This window comes from Ursus maritimus, unplaced genomic scaffold (genome assembly GCF_017311325.1).
Source record: "Ursus maritimus isolate PB19 unplaced genomic scaffold, ASM1731132v1 scaffold_14, whole genome shotgun sequence".
Taxonomy (NCBI): Eukaryota; Metazoa; Chordata; class Mammalia; order Carnivora; family Ursidae; genus Ursus; species Ursus maritimus.
Genome location: NW_024423786.1, coordinates 43577954 through 43598821, shown reverse-complemented (window position 1 = coordinate 43598821; position 20868 = coordinate 43577954). Strand labels below are relative to the sequence as shown.

Here is a 20868-nt window from a genome sequence, read left to right as displayed (position 1 = left end):
CATCTCTGCGTATGGTGCTCTTGGAAATGCATCTCTCAGGTGTATGACTTCCATGGCTGCATTTGTGCCACAATTCCCATGATGCTTTCAACCCGTGGCTGAGCTCCTGGGAGACTCAGGGTCCCACTGATGGTGACAATGCCCCTAACTGATATCACTATGGTCTCCTTAGAAAGGCTGGCAGAGAACACTTTCCACACAACCCTCCCTGCCCTCCGAGCACCCCCTCCACAGAGCCAGCAGGTGTAGAGCTGGAGTCTGGACCAAAAGTGTTTCCAGAAGCCAGTAGCCTGCTCACTGACCTCTCACGACCCAGGACACCCCAAGCTGTGCAGGTATAATTACACATGTACAGGCAACATATGACACAGCCCTTTCTGAGTCCCCAGGCTCAGAGCCTGAAAACATGGGACGAAGCCCCTGGAAGCCAAGAAGGATTTTATTTTTTAATTACTATTTCTATTTTATTTTTCACTTTGGAGCGGGGAGTGCAGAATCCAAAGCACACTATTGGGCGCCACCTAATGGACAATGGCGAAAGTGCAGCCTCCCAGGATGCCCATGTAGAACCACACCCACCCGCCCATGCCCCCACCCCCCAGCCTTTGAAAGCAGCCCACATTTTTAGGAACCCGACATAGGGCGCTTAACCTGTGGACACTGACTTCAGGGACTGGCCTGGCTTCTTCTCCCCCGTGAGGGTGAGATCCAGAGGCTAAGAAGGGACCCTCTCCAACCTTGCCTCCATTTCACCCAACCAAGGTTTGGGACTGGAAGTATTTCCAGGGGGGCTCGGGGCAGGAGACATGGTGGGCGACAGGGCAGACAGAGTAGAGGCGTGGGGCAGCTGAGGATCTCGGAAAGGTCAGGGATCAGATCTGATTGGGACCCCACGAGACCACCTCGGGGAGTGAGTGACTGGGCAGGAGAAGCAGATGGAGTTCCCTCTGGCTCCTGGACACCCAAGTCCGCCCTCAGGATGCCGGCCAGGGTGGGGGGAGTTTGTGCCCCCCCCCCCAGAGTGGGTAGATTAATACCCGGCTCCCTCCTGCCTCTTACGGATCGAAATTGCTGGGTCAAGGGATTAAGGGATAATATGCCCATTAGAAGATGAATCGTGTAGTGACCGCCCCCAGCCGGCGGGTAGGTAGCACAACGTTCAAGATACTCAGCTGGTTCTTGCGGCAAGCGATTGCAACCCAGCCTGGGAACTTCCCCTTGAGCACACGACTCGACGTCCTCAGGAGGTGGTAGCCCAGCCTCTGGCCCCTGGAGTGGAACCACTTTAGGTGAGCGCTCTAAGCGCTCCCGCAGGGTCCCCAGGGGCGGAGGAGGTGAGCAGCGCAGCCCACGGAGTCCCCTGCTCGCTGGCGCCCCCTGCAGGGCTCTTCCCCGCCACGTCCCTACCCCCAAGCTGCCTTCCTCCTGGATTCCCAACTCCTAATCCTAGTCTCAGGACAGGATTCTGGAGGGGGTACCCCAAACCAAGCCCAGGCAAGACTGAGACATCTTGGGAGGAGATGGGAGGACCCGGACGTGGTAGTGGCTCTGAGCAGCGACAGATAGTTTCGTCCATGGACACCACGCGTGTTTTATTGGTGGATACACACACAGGAAAGGGAGAAAGGAGCCCCCCAACCGTGGATCCGAACTCCAGGCCCTCACTTTGGAGGGTCGTAACTGCTGGGTCTTCTCTAACGACACGGGGAGGGAGATTGGGACCCCACGTGCCCTCGCCCGCCCCCGCGTGGGAGGAAGGACCGGCGCCACCCCTGCGTCCACTACCGAGCCCAGCCGTCGGCAGTAGGCAGCCGGCGCAGGGGGGGTCCGGGCCGTAGGGGCTCTGCCAGGGGCCGGGACAGGAGCAAGGGATAAGGAAAAGTCTTGGGAAAGTCGCCGGGGCCCCCGGGGGCCGGCGAGAGGCGCTCAGACTTGATGCTGACTGGGGGGGTTGGCGGGGAGGCGCCACGGGCGGCGGGACCCTCCTCACTCAGGCTTCGGCTCCCACTGCAGGGAGAGAGAGAGAAGGAGGGCTGTGAGCTCAGGCAGGAAGGGAAGGAAGCCAGAGGGTGGTGTGGCTTGGGCAAAGACTCCGCAGGAGGACCTTGGGAAAGGAGGGGGTGGCGGTCCCTCTTGGGGTTTCCAAAATAGCCACCCATCCCACCAAGAACGGACGGGAGGGGCTGAGTGTAGAACCAGGAGTGGCCACCAGAGGTCAGCAGTGGCTAGAGGCTTAGGAAGACTTGGAGGGACCCCACAATGACCCGAACAAGGGAGGGGAGAGAGAGGTAGGGCGGTTGGGGCGCTTACCTGGGCTGGGGAGGGGCGGCTGGGGGCCCATCACCCCTCGAATGCTGCCAGGGGGCCAGGGTGGGGGGCTGCAGCAGGCCAGGGGGTGGAGGAGGGTCTCCCAGGCCATATTCTGGGGGGGGGGTAGGAGGAATAAACTGAGGCCCTGACCTCAGGGAGCCCCTTGCCCAAGTTTGACCCATCTCACCAGCCAGTTTTCAGACCACCAATCCTCACCCCTCACCCCCAGCAGGTAGGTGTATGGATGTTTCCCATGGAAGGACACATGGGGGTGGTGCATACCTGGGGGGCCTGCAGGGAGGAAGGGGAAACTCCCAAGTGGGGGTCCTGGAGCTGTGGCCGAGCATGGACTCTGTAGACTACCATAGAGTCCTCTCTGTGGGGAGACAGGGTAAAGGGGAAACTGAGGCCCACACCCAGGCCATCCTGCCCTTCCCCATCAGCCCCGTTACACCTTCCCCTCACTCACTGAGGTGCTCAGCCCCCCTCGGGCCCCCGCCAGGCTACCGGGCAGGTCCGGCCTCCGCCCGTCCGCTGCCAGGTACAGGGGTGGTGGCGTCTTGCTGGCAAGGTGGCTCGGTGAGAAGAGAGGGTGTGCCAGGCCTGCGGAGCGGGAAACCCCCAGAGAGAGGGCACGTGGCCATGTCATCTAATGAAGTCTGAGGTCCAGAGGTAATATGCACAGACAAGCAGTGCCTGAGCCAAGATCCCCCCTACAAGCCTCCCTTGGATTCCCACCCCCTTTTGCCCCAGGGCCTATGGCCCATGCTCACCTGGGGGCCCAGCTTTGGGGGCTGCTGGCCGGAAAGGGGATGGGCGGCTCTGGGCGGGAAGGGCCTCCCCAAGCCCACTGGGGTCGCAGCCTGGTGGGGGCAGGGCCCCATATACCATGTCCGGGCTGGGCATAGTAGGGGCTGCTGGCTGAGGGCAGAGACGACGGGATTGGTTGGAGGAACATGGAGATGAGGACATCAAATCCAAGACAGAAAATCAGGGGCCAGCCTCCACCTCTAGAAGCCCTTGCTACTCCTCCCTCTGGCCTAACCCCACATGACAGAAGGAGGCTGTGTCTGGTGCTGTCACTCATTGACAGCTAGGCCCAGAGCTGAGGCTTCTTGCTCAGCATGGGGTTGGCACTGAGGGGGCTTCCCAGGGTGTTTGATGAATCAAAGAAATAAAAGAGGAAGGAAATTGCTGTCCATTGAACTCTTATTCATCCTTCAAAACCCCAACTATAATGCCCACTCCTCCAGGAAGCCTTTCCTTTCTGCTTAGGCAGAGACCTGCTCCCAAACTCTAGGCTTCTTGGCCTTAGGTCCCTGTCTCAGTCTCAGCCTTGACCACTTGGGCCTAGGAGGTGAGGGAGGGCCCCTTCATGGTGGTGCAGGAAGTCACTTACATAGAGTCGGGGCCGGGGCAAGGTTGGGTCACCCCCGTCACCTGCCAACCTCCGCAGCTTCTCTCCTGGCCCCTCGGGCCCTTCATCTGGCTCCAGCTCTGGTCCATCAAGGCCCACACCCCTCCGCTTCAGTGTCTGTGGGGAGGGGAGACAATAGGGTGACTCTCCCCCCATCCTAGCCAGGAAACCTGGTTCTACGGGAGAAGGAAGAGACCTACCCCACCCAGCTCTGTGGGTGGATTGGAGTGCACGCACAGCCTGTTCCAGCCAAATCCCATTGACCAAAATCCCTAGTGAGTTATCATCTAGCAAATTCCACATGTGTGCGAGAGAGGGACTGTCCTGCCCTGGGACCACAGAGGCCCAGGTCACACAGTGGGGGCCAAGATCCACTGGCCCTGCTGGCGCTGTCCTCCCCCTGGATATGATCCTGGAACCTCCGTTCCGCACTCGAGGGCAGCCTCCACGCCTGGCGTGCAACAGGTGTTTCATAAATGTTGGAGGACAACCTTCTAGGCTTTCCCGCGCTGCTTCCCCCGGACCTGCACACTCCTGGACCCCTGCCTCTCCTTGACAGCTTCTCCCCACCCTCCTGAAACAGGAGGGGTCGCCATGTGCCGCCCTAGGCCTGCTGGTCTCTCCATCCCTGTGGCTTCAGCTTCCCGTCTTGGGAAAAGATTCCCATGCCCAAAGGGAAGTGATCTCGCCCATCCTGGGGACGAATCAGCTGGCGCGGGGCTGCTTCTGCCTCTTTCTCCTGAGGACGCAGCAGCTCAGACAAAAACACTCCAGGCCCTCAGTGAGGTCCGCTGGCTTCAAGGTGCCCTTCATTCCGTTTCTGCCCTCACCACACAGGGGGCAGGATTCAATGAGATGCGGTGTGTGCGGGGCCCACAGTGGCTGTTTTTATTTCTACTGTGGGGGCGGCTGCCCCTCGGAGAGACCCCACATTGCCTCCAACCCGCTTTACCCGCAGTAAAGCCAGAGTGCAACACTCGTCTTTTGTGCCAACCAAGCGTCCCTAGGCTGGGAGCACGCGCGGGGAGCTGTACCTGGGGGCGCTGGGGGGGAGGGCCCCGGGGGTACCTCGAGGATGTCGGTGTTGGTGCGGCTCTCGTGGGGCTCGCTGTACTCCGTGTACTTGAGCAGCACGCGGTCCATGTCCGTGCTGGCGTACTGGAAGAGGCGATTGGCGCTGTTGAAGATGATGAGGGCGATCTCACAGTCGCAGAGCACGCTCAGCTCATAGGCCTTCTTCATCAGCCCGAACTTCCGCTTAGTAAACGTCACCTGGAGCCAGGACCCACAGGCAGCGTGGAGAAGACATGGATTGGGGGTGGCAAGGAGGAGATGGCGGGGCCTAACTGTTCCCCCAGCATGCCATGTTGTGCCTCGTGCGTGCGTCCTTCCTGGCTCTGCTGCTCTCCCGCTTCTCACGTCTCAACCCAGCAAACTCCTATTGGTGCTTCAAAACCCCACCCAAATGTCCTCTCCTTGGGGAAGTTTTCCTTGGTCTCCAGGACAAGGCCCACATTCCCTCTCTGGGCTTCCTCAGTTCTGTGCCTCTCTCTGGACCAGCCCTCTGAGTTGGGTGTGTGTGTGTCAAGCTCCATCTCTCCCATGGCTGGGGCTCCAGTCATCAGGGAGAATAAATGAGCAAACCATCGTGAAAATGAGCAAATGCTACATCTCGAACTCTGGACACCGCATCAAGGCTCCCCGTTCCCTTGCAGTTTCCCCAGACAGACAGGCCTTTGCCCAGGCTGGGTCCGCTGCCAAGAACGCCTTCCCCCCAGCTGCTCTCCCACCCAGTGAACTCACCTGCCGATTCCTTTGGTCCAGAATGCGTGAGATCTGGATTTTTTTCCTCCCCATCGTGCCAGGCTGGGTGATGCGACCTTGGCCTTGGGGGGAAGGCAAAGAGGACAGAGTGGGTGGATAGAAAGTGAGACCAGGCACCGAGCCTCCCTTCTGTCTTCTGCCTGTACCTGCCAGGCTTTGAGGGGGAGAGGAGAGGGGAAATCGAGGTGGGCTGGGTCACCCCCACAATCCCTACTCTCAACCGGCCCCAGATGCAGTAGATGTTCGGGGCACACCTTTGGCCCAATTCCACATGAAGAGAAGCCTAACCGAGGGCAAAGGATCGGGGTACAGATGTCCCACCCCGTCTCTAAAACAAAACAAGCTGGTAATTGTGGGACCTCGAGGGAGAATGACCTTCCCAGGTCCCTCTGTGTGTGCAGTGCGGATAACAGTGTCACACACAGTCCGGTGCTGTTGGGAGATAAAACGAGCTAACCCATGCGAGGCATTCAGATCTGCCCAGCACACAGCAGGCGCCACATACGTGCAGCTATTAGGAATACTGGCAACAGCCTAAAAGCCCTTGACGAGCCAGGCTGGATGGACATCTGATGCCCATACCTGGCAGTGCTCAGGAAACACTGTTCCCTGACTCACTGATCTTGAACCACTGGAAAAAAAGCCTTCTCCGTGCATCAGACACCTGTAAGCCATTCAATCCTATCACAGCTCCCCAACAAGCAAGATCAAGGGCTGTGGTTACAAGAAAACAAATATTTAAAAATTGCGTTGAGAGTAGAAAAAAGACTAGACAGAAATGAGCAAGATAGGAGTCACTGCTGGGTGGAAATCTATGGGTGAATTTTTCCCCTTTTAAAAAAAATTTAGATGCAATTCGCACCACCTAAAACTAACCATTTTAAAGTGTGCAATTCAGCGGCCCTTAGTGCGTTCACAATGTTTTACAACCATGACCTTCAGCTAGTTCCAGAAAATTTTCATCCCCCCAAAAGGAGACCCCATACGTATTAGCAGTCACTCCCTACCCTCCCTCCACCAGCCCCTGGCAACCGTGGATCAGCTGTCTCTATGGACTTGTGCGTTCTAAAGGTTTCAGTAAATTGAATCATACAATGTGTGACCTTTGTTGTCTTTTTTTTCTTCCCTTTTTGATTATCTGAATTTTCTAACTTTCCCCTCTTGGTGATTATATATTATATCCATTTAAAAAGAATTGGGGGGCGCCTGGGTGGCTCAGTCGTTAAGCATCTGCCTGTGGCTCAGGGTGTGATCACGGTGTCCTGGGATCAAGCCCCACATCAGGCTCCCTGCTGGGAGACTGCTTCTCCCTCTTCCACTCCCCCTGCTTGTGTTCCCTCTCTCACTGGCTGCCTCTCTCTCTGTCAAATAAATAAATAAAATCTTTTAAAAAACCACAAAAAACAAAAAACCAACAACAGGGGGAACCTGGGTGGCTCAATTGGTTGAGCGTCTGACTCCTGATTTCAGCTTGGGTCCTGATCTCAGGGTCCTGGGATCGGGCCCCTGGCAGGGCGGGGGCGGCTTCTGAGCTAAGCAGGGAGTCTGCTCAAGGATTCTCTCTCCTTCTCCCTCTGCCCTTTCCCTGCCTCTCTCTCTTTCAAATGGATAAATGAATCTTTAAAATAAAAATAAAAAGAATAACAGGTGGGCGTAGCCTGGGACACGATGGAAAGACCTCAAGCTTAGAGCTCACACTGGGGTTTGGGCCTGAGGTCTGCTTGAGAGAAACCCTGGACCCTTCTCATGAGGACCTTGGATGTCCCTGGAGGCGTGCTCAAGGGTGAGAATGGACAGCTCGTGGAGGGCAGCATCTCCCCAAGACATGCAGCATGGTGGGGTCTAGGCCTTCCCCAGCCCTCCCCCCGTGCAGGGCTCCTTGGAATGAAGGAGTCACGTTGCCCATCGTGCGGCACTCATCCCACCGTACAGACAGCCACCCCAAGTCATCCAAGACCCCTCCACCAACTCTATGACCACATGATCTCCTGGCCCCTCTCATGTCACAGGTGAATGAGGCTTCAGGTGAGTGGCCTGCCCAGGTCAGGTGGGCCTGCGGTCAGGTCCCAGACAGCCTCTGACCCACTGGGCAGTCCTTAGCAAGGGAGGCCTCTCCCTAGGCCTCAGTGTGCTGTTCTGTGGAGGGACTGGGTATGAAATGTAGAGGACCTGACACAAGGCCCGGAATGAGCTCTTGGGAAGGTATAGGAAAGTGTGGGTCCATCTCCAGGAGCAGCCATAGCTGTTTCCCAGAGTCCAGTCCCAGTGGTTTGGATGGAACACCCACCCCCACCCCGGCACTGTCCCAGAGTCCCGGGACTCAGAAGTGTTAGACACTGTTGTATTTGGCTTGCTGTGTGACCCCAGGTGTGCCCTCCACTCTCTCTGGTCTGGGTCTCTGAGCAGTCACAACTATGCAGAGCCAGGACCCACGGGAGCCCCAGCTCTGGCCCCCCAGCTCCAGCTATACTTGCTAAATTTAACTTCCCGGGCTAATTTTAATCCCTGGCCGGAATCGGGTGCGTTCCCACGGCTGGGACGTGTTGCCCCCGCCCTGACAGGTCCCTGGGGACAGAAGGGGGGCACTGGTCCGGAGGTCCTGGTGCCAAGGTGACTCCGGAAATGCCCCCGTGCCTGGGGTCCCATGGGAACATGGGACTCAGACATGAATCTCCGGGCCTGGAAGATCTGAATCTGGACCCTTCTCAATCTGTCCCCAGTTTAGACAAGGACATCCAGGCCAGGGCAGGGTTCACATAATGAGGGAGCCCCACAAGCCAGAAGGCTGGGGCCAGGGGGGCCTCTCTGAACTGAGACCCAAGAGCCGAGACAGGAAGGGAGTTCCAGGTGGAAGAGGAGCGGGTCCAAAGGCCCTGAAGAACAACGAGACACAGTACTGAGACTGGAGCAAAGAGGCCAGGGGCAGAGGCCACAGAGGCAAGGTCACTCTGGGTGCTCTGAACTGTGGCGAGGACTGTGGGTTTTGGTCTAAGAGCGACAGAGAGCCATGAGAGGGGTTTTGACCCAAAAGGGATGGGGTTTGATTTATCATTTACAAGCTTAGCCAGAGCTGCCATGGGGAGCAGGACTGTTGGGGGCCAGGCGAGAGATGACAGGAGACTTGAGGGGAGACCAGGGCTGTGTCCATCTGGGCAGAGACTAGGGGTGCGGCCCCCCCATTCCAGGCCTACATCATACACTTTAAGTCACTGTTCTCCGGGGCTCTTTGGTTCCTCCCGAAGCCACCAGATCCTCTGCCACCGCTGGGGCCAGGCCTGGCAGAGGCAGATGGGTTCATGCATGGGTTTGACCCTTCTGACACTTGATGACCTCGGGACCCCTAGTCCTCACCCAAGAACCAAAGTCATCCCCCATTCTGGCCCTTGAGCGATCTACCCAACACACAGCTCTAATCATACCCTTTCCTGCTCACACACTCTCCATGGCTCCCCTCTGCCCTCAGGAGAAATACCAGCCTGGTATTTGAGGCCTTCCCTGAATCAGCCCCTGCCCATCTTCATCTACCTTCAACAAAATGACTCTGCCAGGAAAGCGCTTTTTTTCACTTGGACAACTCCTACTCACACTTCAAAACCCAGCTCAAAAAATTCATTCCTCCAGGAAGCCCTCCCTGGCCTCACTCTGGACTCCTACAGCTCCTGAACTTCCCCTCCAGTTTTGAGCCCATGGGGCCAGTGTGTATATCCAGCTCTGTCTCCCTCAGACTGGAAGCCCCTCAGGACCAGATTTAGTGTGTGGTACAGGTCAAGAGAGACTCTGAACTCCCCCCAGCTTCCCTCAACAACTTCCTCTCAGACTCCCCCAGCTGACTCCCTACCCAGAAATACACGGGCATGCAAATCCAGTCACTCAGCGTTGACCTGTCTCAAGCCCAGGTGTGAAGGGCCAGCCAAGGAATGCGGAGGCGGAAGGCCCAGGGTGTGCATATATATTTGTACTCACATGCAAATCCCCACCGAGCCGCAGACAGGCCTGGTGGCCTGTTCTCCAGATGTTGGCGTGATCAGAACTGCTGGGGGGAGGTGGCAGCACATGCTGAATGTGCCAGGCACGAGGGGGGAGGCCTCTTCTGTGCACACATCCTCCCTCCACCCCCACGATATCCAGCCAGAAAGCAGAGAGCTTGTGGCGTCTGCCCACCAGAGAAGCAAAGAGTGGGACCCGTTGACCCGCGAATGGAGCAGGGAAGAAGGGTCAGGAGAAATCCAAGAGGGCATCTCAGAGGAGGAAGCATGTAGTTGGGCCTTGATGGACAAGTTGGATGGGAGCCTGAGCAGCTGGGCAGGGGGTGGGGATTTGAAGTCGAGAGTCCAGCACCTCCCTACCCTTTTCTTCATCCCCTCATACTTAGCATGTATCAAGTATCAACCATGTGCCAACCACTGCAATAAGCTGATCACAAAAGAAGCAGAAAGTTTAAGTAGACCAACAACCACAGAAGATTAGAAGAGTGACTCAAGACCTACCATTAAAAGGACAGCAGGTGGTTTTACAGCTTTTATCAAACCTCAAAGGAGAGGAAAATGCAATGTTATTGAAACTAACTCAGACCTTTGCAAACAGTGAGAATTGCCCAAGTCATTTTTATGAAAACTCGTCTATGTTAGAACCCAACAAAGTCCAGAAAGAGAAATGCTTTGACCACAAAAGGCGCAATGTGAACCAGGGATTTCAGGAAAGACCTCTCTCAAGAGGTGAGACTGGAGCTGAGACCTGAAGCTGAAGAAAGAGACAATAAAGCGAGGGAAGAGCCCGTCATGGGAAGATTTTTTGCGGGGGGAGGGGTGTTCCTGGCAGGGGGACCTCCAAGGGCAATGGTCTGGAGCGATCAGGAGTTTGGCATTTTATTTTTATTTTTTAAGATTTTATTTATTTATTTGTCAGAGAGAGAGAGCACAAGCAGGGAGAGCAGCAGGCAGAGGGAGAAGCAGACTCCCCACTGAGCAGGGAGCTTGATGCCGGACCCTGAGATCATGACCTCAGCCGAAGGCAGATGCTTAACCCACTGAGCCACCCAGGTGTCCCAGGAGTTTGGTATTTTAAAGAAATCACAGAAGACTGTATGGCTGGATAGCATGACAGTGGGGAGAGGGGAGAGGGGAGAGGGGAGAGGGAGAAGAATGGTGGCAGGGAAGATTGTGAGGGTTGAATCACATAAGCCCACAGTGACTGTGGCTTTACTCTGAGGTCAACGAGGAGCCATGGAGAATTGGGGGGCAGGGGGTTGCAATATAATTTTACAGTTTGGAAAATCCCCTTGCGGGGTGCCTGGGTGGCTTAGCCGTTAAGCGTCTGCCTTTGGCTCAGGGCGTGATCCCGGCGTTCTGGGATCGAGCCCCGCATCAGGCTCCTCCACTGGGAGCCTGCTTCTTCCTCTCCTACTCCCCCTGCTTGTATTTCCTCTCTCACTCTCTCTCTGTCAAATAAATAAATAAAAATCTTAAAAAAAAAAAAAAGAAAAAAATCCTCTTGCACTCTTACACGGCTGGTGGGAGGGGAAAGAGGTAGAGCCACTCTGGAAAACTATCTGGTGTCTACTAAAGGTATCTGTCTTCCCTGTGACCCAGCGACCTCTCTCCTCAGTATTCACCCAAGAGAAATAGGTCCATATTTTACCAAAGGACACAGACAAGAGTGTTTTCGGTAGCTTCATTCATCATTGCCCCAAGCTGGAACCCCACTCAAACGGCCTCCATGGGAGAATCGGCTAATACTCTCTACTAGATTCAACAAAGGGACATTACGTAGCACAGTGAAAGGACGCACTGCAGCTCCATGCAGCTCACAGGTGACTCTCCCAGGCCACGGGCCCATTCCACAATGCCAGACTCCACAGAGGGGACACGCTGTGTAATTCCAAGTACGGAAAGTTCCAGAGGAGGCAAAATTCCCTTACAGTGATGAGGGTCAGCGCAGCGGCCATCCCGGGAGGGTACTGTGACAGGGCAGTGGGACGTTTAGGGGTTGCTCCCCGGTCCCCAGTCCAGGGACTCAGACATGTTTAGCCTGTGCAAATGTGTTAGCCCTACTCTGATAATTTGTGCCTTCTTCTCTCCATGATTTAACTCAATCAAAAGATTTTTTTTTTTTAAAAAAAGCTTCCCCTGTTCATGGCTGCTGTGGGGAGTAGCATCTAAGAAGGAGGAAGGTGACAGGGAGAGGCTGGGGCAGGTGTCCAGGTGAGAGATATGAGGCCTGAACTGGGACGGGGGGCAGAAGTGGAAGAATCGCTTGGCAATGAAAGGGCCCGGATGCACTGGTGGCATACGTGGCAGGTGGGAGAAGAGCCCAGATCCCAGGCCTGAGCACTGTGCAGGGAAAGAATGAGAGGACACAGGAAGGTTTCATGAGTGCCCGGAGCACCATAAACTCTCTACCGCTGTACCTGTGGTCACTAAGTCAATCAACAAACACCTCTGGGGTCCTTCAGGCCATAGACTGTCACCTCCTTGACTTGGTGAGGCCTCTTAGCATCCTGGTGATGGAGATACTACGGGAGCTGGAAAGAATGCCCCCCTCCCACTGACCCTTCACCCTTGTGCTTTCCCCGTCTGAGGACTCGGTTTTCTCACCTGTAAGTGGGGGTGAGAATCCTTCTCCCACCAGCTGGGGAGAAGGTGGTGGATGGCTCCGCTGACCTTGTCTTCTGGCCTTCCAGAAGCCAGAAGGAAGAAGGGCTGGGCCTTGGAACTGGGGGCGCTGAGTCAGCATGCCATCTTGCAAGACCACAGCGACACACACAGCGACACGCTGGGTGATATCAAGCCCCCACTTCCTCCCCCATAAAATGGGTCACAGAATTCTGACCTCAAAGGCCCTGCGGTGAGGGTTTGAGAGAAAAGACCAGGAGCCAGTCAAGTTCCCCTTCTTGGCTCCCAGTGGGGCTTAAATGGGGGGACGAGTGGCACAGTCACGCTGCCAGACCCCGGAGCCCAGAGGCCACAGCTTGGCGGGGCACCCGGACTGGGAAAGGAGGGGAGGAAAGGAGAAGTGAGAGGCAGGTGGGTGGCGGTGGAGGGGGGGGAGGGGAGGGCCCACGGGGACGCGGCGAAGCGGGGAGGGGGCGCTGCTCCTGGGCGGCTGCAGCGAATCAGGCCTGCAGCCCCGCCTCACGCAACCCAGGACGTGGTTTCATCACCTGCTCCCCAAGTACCTCATTACAGGCGACAGGAAGAGCCCCTTGGAAAGCTGGGACCCTCCCCCTCCCCTCTCTGGAGGGCTCGAGCGGTTCTGACCCCAGCTGCCAGCGACCCTCCCCTCCCCAGCAGGGGCCCAGGCCTGCCTCCTACCCTGGGGGCCTGGGGAGATGGTGCCCCAAGTGGGGGGCCTCTGTGGGTGACCTAGGGGCTGGCTCCGCCCACAGTAGTCCCTGAGGGCAGGTGGGATCTGGCAGTGACTCTGGTGTGGCCAAACTTCTGCGGGCCTCAGTTTCCTCCACCAGGAAATGGGGAGAGTCCGAGCTGCCTTGCTGGGGGTGGGGGGATGCTCGCACTTCACAGTAGGCGCTCTGTGGAAGCTATTTCCCTCCTTCCCCTGTGCAGCAAGAGCTTTCATGGTCACATGGTCACCTCCACTCTGCCCTGGGAGGTGCCCAGATCAGAGCAAGGGCCCTAGGCAGACGAGGCAGGGGGGTTGAGGAATAGGGGGACAAGAGAAAGCCCATTCCTCAAATGGACAGATGAGAGTAAGAGGATGCCCCACACAGGGGTCCCCCAAACACAGGCAGAGCCCCTCAAAATCCACAGATACTTAAAACATACACAGATCTCCCAGACACATGCATCACCCTCAAACACATGTGAATCCCTCCATACGAAAGTCCCCAAAAGACATGCGGTCCAAAATACACCGAGACCCCCCTAAACTCATGCAGCTTTCCAAACACACATATCCCCAAAACACACTCAGAGCACCCTGCACGTGCAGACCCCCAAATACGCAGAGACCCCTCCAGACACACACTGAGCCCCCAACACATTCCAATTCCCCAAATGCACACAGACTCTCAAATACCCGCAGACACCCGCAAGCTGCCCTGCCCCCCAGACACATGCACGCTTGTTGTCCATTTCCTGTAGATCCCCGGACACATATAGGGCCCCCAGACCTGCAGTGGAGACGCCCAACCCTCTGGCTTCTGGAGGCAGGGTGGTCAGCAGCTCCAGGGGAGAGTCGGGGGTTGGGGAGTCTGTGGGAAGTGAGCATCTGGGGTGGGTCACATATCTGGAGGCTTCACGGGGGTCACAGGCTACACCAGTGCAGGTGGCAGGGGACTGTAGGGATCTTTGTGGTGATCCTGGGAACCATATGGGTCTGAGGGGTGAGGTGTGTCACCCACATGTGGCTCTGAATCCCAGAAACTAAGAATGTTCCAGTTGGAAAAGGCCCCTTAGAGGTCCCTTGTCTGTGGGTCCCTCTGATACCCATGGGGAAACTGAGGCCCAGTGGGGTCCCTCAGACTTCCCTCTTCCCAGGTCTGCTCCTGGAGGGCCCCCTGTGGCCATGTGCTGAGAAGCCAGGGCTGTGGCTGTGGGGCTGGCCAGACCAGGGTTCGATTCCCAGCTCCAGCGCACATTCATTGCCTGACATGCCCTGAGCCTTAGTTTCCCCATTTGTACTACGAGTCCCTGGGAGGTCCCCAGGTGCTGACCCACCTATCCCTCCTCTTGAGAAAGGCCTCATCTACCAGCAAATTCCCAGTACACGTTCTGCCCCTTTTCGGGCATCTGACACAGTAGCCCCAAACAGACCTGCCACATTTCCCAGGCTCTTGCCCAAGCTGGCCTTGGCCCAAGCTGGCCTTGGCCCTGGACCACCACCCTTGCCAGGCTTGCCCAGGGCTGAGGAGCTGCTTCATGTCCTTCAAGGCCAGGCAGAAATCCCTTTCTCTGGAGGCCGATTTTCCCAGGGGAGATTCATCTCTCCCTGAAGCACTTGGCCCCACCGGAAACTTTCTGTGTTTCTTTGTTACTTTCTTTGACGGTCATGCTGCCCCATACAATGTCCACTCGGTGAGGGCAGGGATGGAGCGTCCCCAGTGCCGGGTACACAGTAGGCTCCCAGTCACCCTTCTTTGAGTGAATGAGCAAACAGCTTAATCAATGGAAGAAACATGGACAGCTGGTTCAGTTTTCTTTTAAAGGCTTTGTGGCCCACAAAACAAAATTGAGCCCCACCCCCTTCCAGTTGGAGATCCCTGCTCTAAACGGCCACCAGCACAACAGCTTAGGGGATGGTGCTCATGTCCCTCTCAGGCCCAGGGACTGACCCTCCACAGGTCCCACTGTTCATCCGGGAAGGAAATCATGTCCCTCGTCTGCCAAGAAGGCCAGTTTCTCTGACACAGCCACTGCAAATAGAAGCCACCACCCCATCCCACCTCCCTGAGGGGTTTGGGACCCTGACCCCTGGAGCTGGGAGAGACTCTACACTCAGAATCCAACCCTGCTGTCCCAAGTTGGAGCCCAGGGCCACCCAAGGCACCCAGTGATGTCCCCCGAGCCATAGGGGGAACTGCAGGGACGGCCCAAGATTTCCCTCTCTTTGTTCCAGAGAAAGATCTCCCCATGGGACCCCAGAAATTCATCCCCTGAGGCCAGGGCCTCCCTGCTTGGGAAATTAGCACATCTGTCAGCGCTGGGTGGAAGGGACTCGGCCCACAGCCCAGCAGACCCAAGACATAGCCATCTGAAGATGGGGACTTGGGGCATCTCTGGTCCCCCCACTCTCTTCCTCCAGAAATGTCTGAGAGCACACCAGGTGCAGGGGACACAGGGGCAGGGAGTGGACAGACCCAGCCCTGTGGGAGAGGTGACAACAGACACATAATTATGGCAGAGACAGAGGCCTTCAAGGAAGAAATTCAACAGGGGGGAAGCAGGAGAGGTGGGTGGCAGGGGAGGGGACTACTTTGGACAGAGGGGTCAGAAGGGCCTTTCTGAAAAGGTGGGGTCCTCAAGGACAAGAGGACAGCAGCCATGTTGGGATGTGGGGGAGGGACCGCCTGGTGGAAGAAATGGCAGGTGCAAAGGACCTGAGGTGGGAACACGCTGGTCAGCTTCCAGGTGCAGGGGAAGCCAGTGTGACTAAAGCAGTGTGACTAAAGCAGGGGGAGCGGATGGAGACAGAGGACGGCAGGGAGGCCACATGGGGCCTCAGGGGTGGGGATGAGAGGGTGCACTGTAGAGCAACGGGGAGCCACGGAGGGTGCGCGAGGTGAGAGCTGTGATCTGATTCAGGATTCTCAGAAGACCCCATGGCTGCTGTGGGGAGAAGTCCTATTGTGGCAAGAGGCCAGGACAGCATTTGGTGGGAGACAGTGGGGGCTGTGGGTGTAGAAAGTGGACAGGAGCAGGCCTGTGCCCACAGCCTGTGACTCCTTGTGCCAACCAGCCTCAATTGCTCCCTCCTGAGGGCCCTGCCTCGATCTCAGGTGAGCCTGGACCTGGAGGAGAGCAGGCCAGGAGAATGGACAGCCCTGAGGCCTCCCTGGCCCTGGTAGAGGGTGGGGTGGGGATGGGCCTAGATGGGGCTCACAGGACTTCCACTCGGTCACAGTTCGGATGGCATCTCCTATTACTGAGTGCCTACTGTCTACCCAGGCCCACATGCCACCTCATTTACACACAGAACCTGCCTGACCCACAGACAGCCCAGTGAAGCGGAGATCACCATCCCCACTTCACACAAGAGGAAGCAGTCTTCCCGGGCCACACAGCGAGACCCCCCAGATTCTCACTCTAGCCCCGGCTTGTACCCCAAGGCCGTCCTGCTGCACCTACAAATCACCACCCTTGCCCAGTCTGCGGAGGGAACCTGGGACATCACTGGGGTCCGAGACACTCATTCTTGGGCCTGGGGTGACAGGGCAGCCTCACAGCTCCCAAGACGCAGGCCCAGGGAAACCCCCTTTTGGGGGTTGAGAAACAGGACCCAACCTCTGTGTGCACCCCACAGGGGTTCAAGGGCCAGGGTTGGGGTGAGTTCTCTGACCCCAGATGGGATCCCAGTGTATGACAAATCCTCTCTGAAAAATGACATCTGTCTACAGGTGCCTGTGTTCCTCAAACCTTCTAGAAGGCCAGACCCCAAACATTCCTACATTCATTGCATCTGAGTTGGGGTGACAAATGATTTTAATTCCCTTTGCCCTCTTAATTTGCATTTTCCAGATGTCTGCCTTGTTGGGTAATGATTTAACAAAATAAATCATTAGTTGGAGGTAGGATGTAAAACTGAGCTCAACTTGCTCAGGTCACAGGGGCAGCTGCAGAGCTCAGAGAGGGGCAGTGATCTGTCTGAAGTCACACACCAAGGGGTAGAGAAGCCTAGGCCCCTCGTTCCTGGCTTTGTTCTCTCTGGATGGCAGAGGGGCAGCCTTGAGTCCTTACTTTCTCTGAGGGGCCTGGATGTCTCCATCTGGCCTCAGTCTTCCCTCCTGCAGAGTGGGCACTTCAGACCAGATAAATAGCCTTCAACTCTTGCAGGTGACACTCCCGGGCCCTCGATGTTCTAAAATTCCATTCCCTGGAAGTCAAGATTCACTCCTTGATTCAGACAGGCAGTGGGAGGCAGGCATGGGAACAGAATGGAGGAAGGCTGACTTCTCCCAAAGCCCTTTTGACCTTTGCAATCAAACCCCACACACTTGTCTTTCGCAGTCTAAATACTGTTTTGAACCCAATTTCTGTCACCCCAATAGTCTGAGAGTTCTTGTCATTGGATGCCAAATGTCCAGAGGTCCTGACCTTCCCGGGTGAGGATTTGGGGGCAGGCCAGCATGGCCTCAGCTATTTCTGACATCTCAAGTCTGCAACAAAGGGACTGAGGATAGCCAGGTAGATCAGTCAGCCATGTCTGCAGCCTTGGACCCTGGGAGAGGTTGGGGGTTCACTTAGGGGGAGCATGACTGTGAAGGTAACACAGCCACCAGCTTGTCATGTGCTGACAATCTCAGAGGGTTGTGACTACTGTTCCTGTACCCATTTCCCCAATGGGGAAACTGAGGCACAGGGAAGGGGGTAGTGACACAGGCAGCTGTGCTCCCCACCACCACCCAGGGCTCCATACCTCCTATCCTGCCCCCAAGCTTCACAGGCACCCCGTGGGTCCAGCTGAGGCCCCACATTTGCTGCCTGAAACTCAAACGCCACAGGGCAGGTAAGGGTCATGGCAGTCACAGGCACACATGGATAGTCATGCCACATGCAGGTGTGGGGCAGTGACCCACAAGGGCACAGCCATAGCAGGAAGGCACCAGGTGTGTACAAGGGCCTGGAGGATGTGCAAAGGGGTGCATCCCTGGAGAGGGGCACACTCCAGCTCACAGACCAGACACACAGCTCAAAGACACATAACAGGGGGGCATGGCCCCACAACTTTGGACACACAATTCTCCAAATGACATCAAAACCCTCAGACACCTGCCCCTTGGACACACACAACTTCTCAGAAACACAACCCTTGGCCTCGCAACCCTTTGAACACACCCTTCCCCTTGAACACTCCCTCAGACTCACACCCTTTGGACATAACCGCTCAGGACACAGAACATCTCAGGCTCACATCCTAGGACGCACATCTCTTAGCCACACAATTCTCCAACACACAGCAGCACACTTAGACTTTCAAACCCGACCCTAACCACAGGTGCCGTTCAAATGACACCACACAAACCTCGGCCCGACGCGACACGCACCTGCTGGGCCCGGGGCCCTCTGGACGCTCGCGGACCAGTCTGGCTGCCGCAGCACAGAGCTCGCAGCGCCGGAGCGGCCACAGGTGCCTCCAGAATGGGCGGCCCCGCCCCCGCGGGAGCTGATTGGGCGGGGTGGGTATCATTTGCATATGGGCCGTGACGGGCAGGCACTTGGGCGTGGCCCCGCCCCGGGAGTTCTGGGGACCCGGACTCAGACCCCGGAAGACGCTGAAGTCAGGAGGGCGTATAATGAAGAAAGGGGACCGGGGCGGGGGTTGGATCAGACCCGCCAGGCTTCCCCCGCCCTCACTGGGTGCCCTGACCTTATTACTGTGACCCTGACGCTAATTCGGACCCTGTCTCTAGTTCGGATCACTGCTAGCCCCAACCCTAGACTTACTCTAAACTGAGTGAAATATAACTCTGACCCGAGACCCTAAAGGCCCCAGGGACGGAGCCCTTCTGGAAGCCAACATCGAGCCTTGCTCTCACCCAAATGGAGGGACAGCTCATATGTGCCCCTGCAGCTGGATGCTTGCTTGCCTCCCGTGTCTCCACAGGAGGGCAACAGACCCCTCTGGCTGCTGGGTGCCCTCCTCCATTTGCAAGGTCAGCTGCGTGCAGGGGGTGTGGCTTCCAGGACTAGACCCCAGCCCAGACCCCTGTATCCACTCCCTCCCTGGGATCCCAGCACCACCCAGCAGAGGGCCAGGCCCAGAAGGGAAATCAGAACAGGATTGGTGATTGAACCAATGTGAGCAGAATTACAGAATGAAGATGATTTTGGACTGTGTAATCCTGGAGAAACCGCTGGTCTGGAGAAGGCAGAGCTGCCACACACTCCCCCAAGCTCTGGGAAATCAGAACTGGGCCAGACGGGCCAGGGAGGTCTTCCCAGAAAAGGGGGCATTGTTTACTGGGCCTTGAAGCACGAATAGGAGTTTGCCACAGGGAGAAGGCTTTTCCAAGAGGCAATAGCACTTGCAAAGGCGTAGAGGCAGAGAGCACAGCATTCTTTGGTGGGCGAGATGAGGGAGATGAAGCCACAGCGGTAGGCAGAAGCAGACTGGGCTGGGCACCCAAAGAGAGGCGGGGAGATACAGAGGAGGGGGTCAATTTGGGGCAGATAGAGTGGGAGAGCAGGTGGGTTGCAATGGCTGCTTGGTATCCACCTTCTTGGAAGACAACAGGGGATGGCTAGACTCCTGGACTCTGCGGGGAGCATGTAGAGATGTCAGTGTGTGGGGAACACTGAGGCAGGAAACTTGGGGTTCCGGGAGGCCTCTCCCCCAACCTCAATCTACCCATCTGTGACACAGGCAGTTTGGATCCCTACTCTGGGCAAAGCTTTCATCTTTGGACATAAGCTAGGGTTCACATTGTCATAAGAAGGTAGGGACCAGGGGTCCTGCCTCTGCCCCCACTGCGCTGCCCCACAATGCCCAACGCCAAACACTCAGATGTCCCAAGGATACACCAGAGCCCATGCTAGGATGGGGGCTTCTGCCTTGTCTCCAAAGCACAGAACAAGGCTTGGGGAGCGTGGAGGTGGCTGGGGAGCCCCGGGCCCCCCGAGGGCTGCTCTGTTTACCTGTGGCTGCCCGCCCGCCTCTGATGCAACAGGCAGGCTCTGGTTACGTGAGGGCAGCAGCTGGAGCAGCTCTGGGAGCAGCCTGGGTGTGCCGGGAAGGGTCTGCCTGATCTGAGCTGGCTGGGTCTACCCCCATGCATCCCACCCACTACCCCCTCCCACCACTAGGGCTTCCTCCCATGTTCTTGCTCCTGCCCACCCGCCCCCCCATGCTACATGCCCCCTTCCCATTCTGGCCAGTTCCACCTTCTATCATTCACACTGTTTCCTATAACAGTCCCTCCCTTTCGTCTTTACCCCAGTTCCTGTCTCTACCCTCCCCATCACTGGCTGTGTCACCCCATGCGAACCTTCATCTCCCAGCAGGGCAGTCAGTCTCAACCTCAGTCTTCTCAGATGAGGGGACACCCTTAGTTGCTGGAGTATGAGGTTAGAGGGTGGAAGGAAGGGTTGGGGGGAGAAGGGAATAGAAAGGAACACAGAGGGAGATTTAGGAAGGGGTCCAGAGGATGGGGGATGCGGGGACTGATGGAGGTAGGGGTGAGAAGGTAGGAGGATGGGGGTGGGAAAGCTGCCTCTCACTCCTCCAGATCCTCTCCCACAATGTCAGAACGGGAGGGCTTTGACAGACCCTCCATCGCAAGTATAGTGTGGTCCAGTAGATAGGGCCTCAGGGTTAGAGGGCCTGGGTCCCCATCCCAGTTCCGGTTTCCACTCACCGCATGATCTCAGGCTGGTCACTGCACCACTGTGAGCCTGTTCACTCATGTGAAAAGTGGGGACAAAAGCAGCCCCTCCTCCTGGAGGCTGGAAACATTTCGAGGCCCACCTTCGATGCCCCCTCCTCCCATCTGGGGTTCCTCTACCCCCATCCCTCCTCCCAGCCCAGCGCTGACCCAGGCGGTTGGGGATGTCTGTGTCTGACTCGGTTTCCCCCATCCTGGAGGCTCCTCCAGGCCGGGCCTTGTGTGCGGTGGCACCAAAGGGGTGTCTCCAAGGGTTTCTTGA

The 20868-nt window shown here is 56.9% G+C and overlaps 2 protein-coding genes across 3 annotated transcripts in view; both read right to left on the bottom strand.

Annotated features, from left to right (window-relative positions):
• Positions 1-1575: 1575 nt before the first annotated feature.
• On the bottom strand, positions 1576-20838 carry MEF2B (myocyte enhancer factor 2B). 2 transcript variants are annotated; one of them, XM_008703916.2, is made up of 9 exons: positions 20757-20838; positions 5531-5613; positions 4796-4999; positions 3710-3844; positions 3084-3231; positions 2780-2913; positions 2593-2686; positions 2311-2422; positions 1576-2007 (listed from the first exon to the last, which is right to left on the bottom strand). In XM_008703916.2, exons 1-9 carry the CDS (start codon positions 20797-20799, stop codon positions 1782-1784), a joined length of 1179 nt encoding a protein of 392 aa, XP_008702138.2. In that variant the 5' UTR covers positions 20800-20838; the 3' UTR covers positions 1576-1781. The 2 variants fall into 2 exon arrangements, with proteins under 2 accessions (XP_008702138.2, XP_008702139.2); XM_008703917.2 differs by lacking the exon at positions 20757-20838 and adding an exon at positions 18270-18367.
• The window catches only part of BORCS8 (BLOC-1 related complex subunit 8), a 28323-nt gene continuing 13032 nt past the window's right edge, over positions 5578-20868 (bottom strand). The window contains exon 6 of the mRNA XM_008703921.2: positions 5578-5613. The gene's annotated coding sequence lies outside the window, so the exon portion shown is untranslated. The remainder of the gene's footprint in view (positions 5614-20868) is intronic.